At 41.1% G+C, this 3,846-nt stretch overlaps 1 protein-coding gene across 2 annotated transcripts; it reads left to right on the forward strand.

Annotated features, from left to right (window-relative positions):
• The first annotated feature begins 207 nt into the window (after window positions 1-207).
• LOC114480169 (E3 ubiquitin-protein ligase TRIM39-like) lies at window positions 208-3,543 on the forward strand. Of its 2 annotated transcripts, XM_028474048.1 has the most exons (3): window positions 208-376; window positions 1,815-2,479; window positions 2,534-3,543. In XM_028474048.1, the coding sequence occupies exons 2-3, from the start codon at window positions 1,824-1,826 to the stop codon at window positions 3,438-3,440; spliced, it is 1,563 nt and encodes a 520-aa protein (XP_028329849.1). In that variant the 5' UTR covers window positions 208-376; window positions 1,815-1,823; the 3' UTR covers window positions 3,441-3,543. The 2 variants fall into 2 exon arrangements, with proteins under 2 accessions (XP_028329849.1, XP_028329848.1); XM_028474047.1 differs by having other exon boundaries at window positions 240-376; window positions 1,815-3,543.
• Window positions 3,544-3,846: the final 303 nt, after the last annotated feature.

A 3,846-nucleotide genomic window follows, 5' to 3' on the forward strand; every position in this document is an offset into this window, starting at 1 on the left:
TGTTAATGGGTGAATGTAGAAAGAAGCTTATTTTAACTGGACCATCCAGTTTTCTGGAAGCCCACCCTCAATCAAAATCCTGGTGGTGCTACTGACGCTCATGCTGGAAGGATATTTCCAAAGGAAAGGAGATGATAAAGTAAACCTGAGGCTGATAGTGTTTGTTTCCTCATTGCTGTTCCAACCTAGAAACACCAAACTGGTCAAACAGCATTGATGGTTCATGACTTATTTAATAATAGATGATCTGATGAGTCAGTGTGAGAAGAGGACAGAGTGTGAGAGCAGAGCAGTCAGAGACTCCAGTCTGTGTTTGTGAGGAGAAAAGCTTGAAGACTCTTCAACTTTTGTTTGTCAGCTCTGGACTCAAAGAGAGGTGAGTGTAGCTGCTAACATTCATCATCATCATCTAGTGTTGTAGTAGTCCAGACCAGTGTTGGTCTTGAGACCAACATTTTAAAGGTCTGATGGATTTTCTGTCAAGACCGTTGGAGACCAGCACTAATTTCTGGTATTTTTAATCTTTTTTATAATGTGATAATAACAAGGAGAACAGGATAAAACAATCCTTTATTCATTCTTTAATCCATCCTGTATAATGACCACAACCTTCCTTAATGTGACTGAGTGACGTGTGTGATACACACACACACACACACACACACACACACAAGCAGGAGAGAAAGGCGGAGCTAAACATGTCCGCAACTTGTTGGTTGTGAAATTTGTTTTCACGAACCACAAATAATACATTTGTAAAAACATTGTGGCTCCGAAATGACGACACAGGCACGGCTTCTCAAAAACAGGCGCTTTACTTGGGTGAATGAACGCCCGTCTTTGAGAAGCCGTGCCTGTGTCGTCATTTCACAGCCACAGTGAAAACTCGTGGCCGCCTGTCACTTCGGAGGTTCTTGGGCAGATAGTCTTAACAGTTTTGTGCATTCATGTGAAGCTGGCCTCGCTGCTGCAGGTTGCTCGGTCAAAGTCTCTTGCATTTCCAGGTGAATGCAGGTCTCACAGCCTCTTATACTAAACTGAAACCTTGCGATAATAAGGGTGTATCACAAAATAAATAAAATTTCCCTTCATAGCTAAATAAATGCATCTTATTTAGAAAATACAACATATTGTTACAGTATAAACTATAATAATTTTCAACAAAAAATATTCAGCCTTTTGAAACAAAAATTATTAATGTCTTTAAGTGCAAAGTCATTTCAACGACACTTACAAACACAACAGAGGAAACACTCTGTGGTGTGTAGGTGACCAGCTATGTTATTTCTTGGCAGAAATACTTTTAAACACTTGCTGTACATTCAGCTGACATAAAAATATTGTTTTCAAATATGTAGAATAATTGTGAATTTATCAGTAGCAGTTGCACCTTTTTTGTCCGTCAAATATATTAAAAAGAAACTAAAGCTAAAGAGAGAATGTTATTTAACTGTCGAACCTTGTCATAATTTTATTTATATACATTTTTTAATTAAAAAAAATGTTTATGGTCTTTGTCTTGTTTATTTTAAAAAAAACAAGATTGTGCAAAGAATCTAATTTATGGTTTTGAAAAGTTCCAGTGTCAATATGAGAGAACCGTAGAACTAATTTGAACCTTAAACATTCAAACTATTGCACTTTTACATTCAGCTGCTGAGGCACAGCAGACTGTCCACATTACTACAGGAGGACTGAATCAGTGCTAAATACTAGAAGTGATCCCAGTGAGATGGACTCAGAAACATTAGTAAAGGAACGCTCCACAACAATGAGAGTGTCCTGTTAATGTGCTGCTTGTCTCTGTCCCTCAGTGTGTGGACATGTCTGCTGCCTGCAGTGGGACGTCTGAAGATCACTTCCTGTGCTCCATCTGTCTGGAGGTGTTCACTGATCCAGTCACCACACCATGTGGACACAACTTCTGTGAACCATGCATCAGCACACACTGGGACACCAGTACCACCAGCAGGTGTCCCGTGTGTAATCAGGTCTTCAGCACTAAACCTCAGCTGAAGGTCAACACGTTTATCTCTGAGATGGTTTCTCAGTTCAGACGTGAATCTGAGCAGAAAGCAGCAGCACCAGGAGAAGTTCCCTGTGACGTCTGCACTGGAACCAAAGTGAAGGCCCTGAAGTCCTGCCTGGACTGTGTGTTCTCCTACTGTGAGACTCACCTGGAGCCTCATCTGACAGCATCACGCCTGAGAAGACATCAGCTGGTGGAGCCTGTGGAGAACCTGGAAACCAGAATGTGTCCAAAACACAGCAAACCTCTGGAGCTGTTCTGTCAGAGTGATCAGACATGTGTCTGCTTGATGTGTTCTGTTTTGGAGCACAAGAGTCACCAGTTAGTTCCTCTGAGAGAAGAGTGTGAAGAAAAGAAGGTGGAGCTGGAGAAGACAGATGCTGACCTTCAGCAGATGATCCAGAAGAGACGAGAGAAGCTGGAGGAGATCAGAGAGTCAGTGAGGATCAGGAAGGATGCTGCAGACAGAGGGAAAGCTGAAGGTGTGGAGATGTTCACTGCTCTGATGGAGCTTGTTCAGAGAGGCCTGAAGGAGCTGATGGAGACGATGGAGGAGAAACAGGAAGCAGAAGAGAAAGAGGCTGAAGGTTTGATCAAAGAGCTGGAGGAGGAAATCTCTGAGCTGATGAAGAGAAGCTCTGAGGTGGAGCAGCTCTCCCGCTCTGAAGACCACCTCCACCTCCTCCAACACTTCTGCTCCCTGAAAGCTCCTCCAGCCACCAAGGACTGGACAGAGGTCATGGTCCGTCCATCATCATATGAGGAGACTGTGCTGAGAGCTGTGGCTCAGCTGGAGGACACACTCAGTGACAAGATGAAGAAGATGAAGAAGATGATGATGAAGATGATGCAGCAGTTTGCAGTAGATGTGACTCTTGATCCTCTTACAGCTCATCCTGACCTCGTCCTGTCTGATGATGGAAAACAAGTTTATCACAGTGATGAGAAGAAGAAACTTCCAGACAACATAGAGAGATTTTCTAAATGTGTTAATGTTTTAGGGAAACAGAGTTTCAGTTCAGGCATATTTTATTTTGAGGTTCAGGTTAAAGGAAAAACTAACTGGAGTTTAGGAGTGGTTAAAGAATCTATCAACAGGAAGGAAATGATCTTTCTGACTCCTAAGAATGGTTTATGGACTGTGACACTCAGAGATGGAAATGTGTATGAAGCATTTGATGGTCCTTCAGTCATTCTTCATCTGAAGTGTGTTCCTGAGAAGGTGGGTGTGTTTGTGGACTATGAGGAGGGTGTGGTCTCCTTTTATGATGTAGATGCTGCAGCTCTGATCTACTCCTTCACTCACTGCTGCTTCACTCACAAACTACATCCATTCTTTAGTCCCTTTTTAAACGATGGTGGTAAAAACTCATCACCTCTGATCATCTGTCCTGTCAATCAAAGTGAATGATCAGTGTCATGATGAAGTCTCACCAACAATAGATTCAATGGTTCTCTGCAACCATTCACTTCTCCAGGTTGGTTACACACTCCATCCAACCTAACATGTATGTTTCTCAACAGTGGGAGGAAACATTTTATTAAAGAAGCTTCACATTTGGTGTTTGGATTGTGATGAAATATGTTTGAAAAAGTGATTTTTTTATTTAAATCCCACAAACTTGTTAAATTGTACAAACATGTAAGTTGTTTAATGATTAGTTTAAAGGTGTTAGTGGATGGTAAAATAGGAACATGATTATTTTATATGAAATGTAATGAAAACAAAACAATTGCAGAAATGTATCAAAATAAAGTGTTTTTTAAGTCACTGCTACTCTTACTTATTATCTTAACCTTTAATTAAAGTAAAACTG

Source organism: Gouania willdenowi, chromosome 18, assembly GCF_900634775.1.
Source record: "Gouania willdenowi chromosome 18, fGouWil2.1, whole genome shotgun sequence".
In the NCBI taxonomy this organism is placed as follows: Eukaryota; Metazoa; Chordata; class Actinopteri; order Blenniiformes; family Gobiesocidae; genus Gouania; species Gouania willdenowi.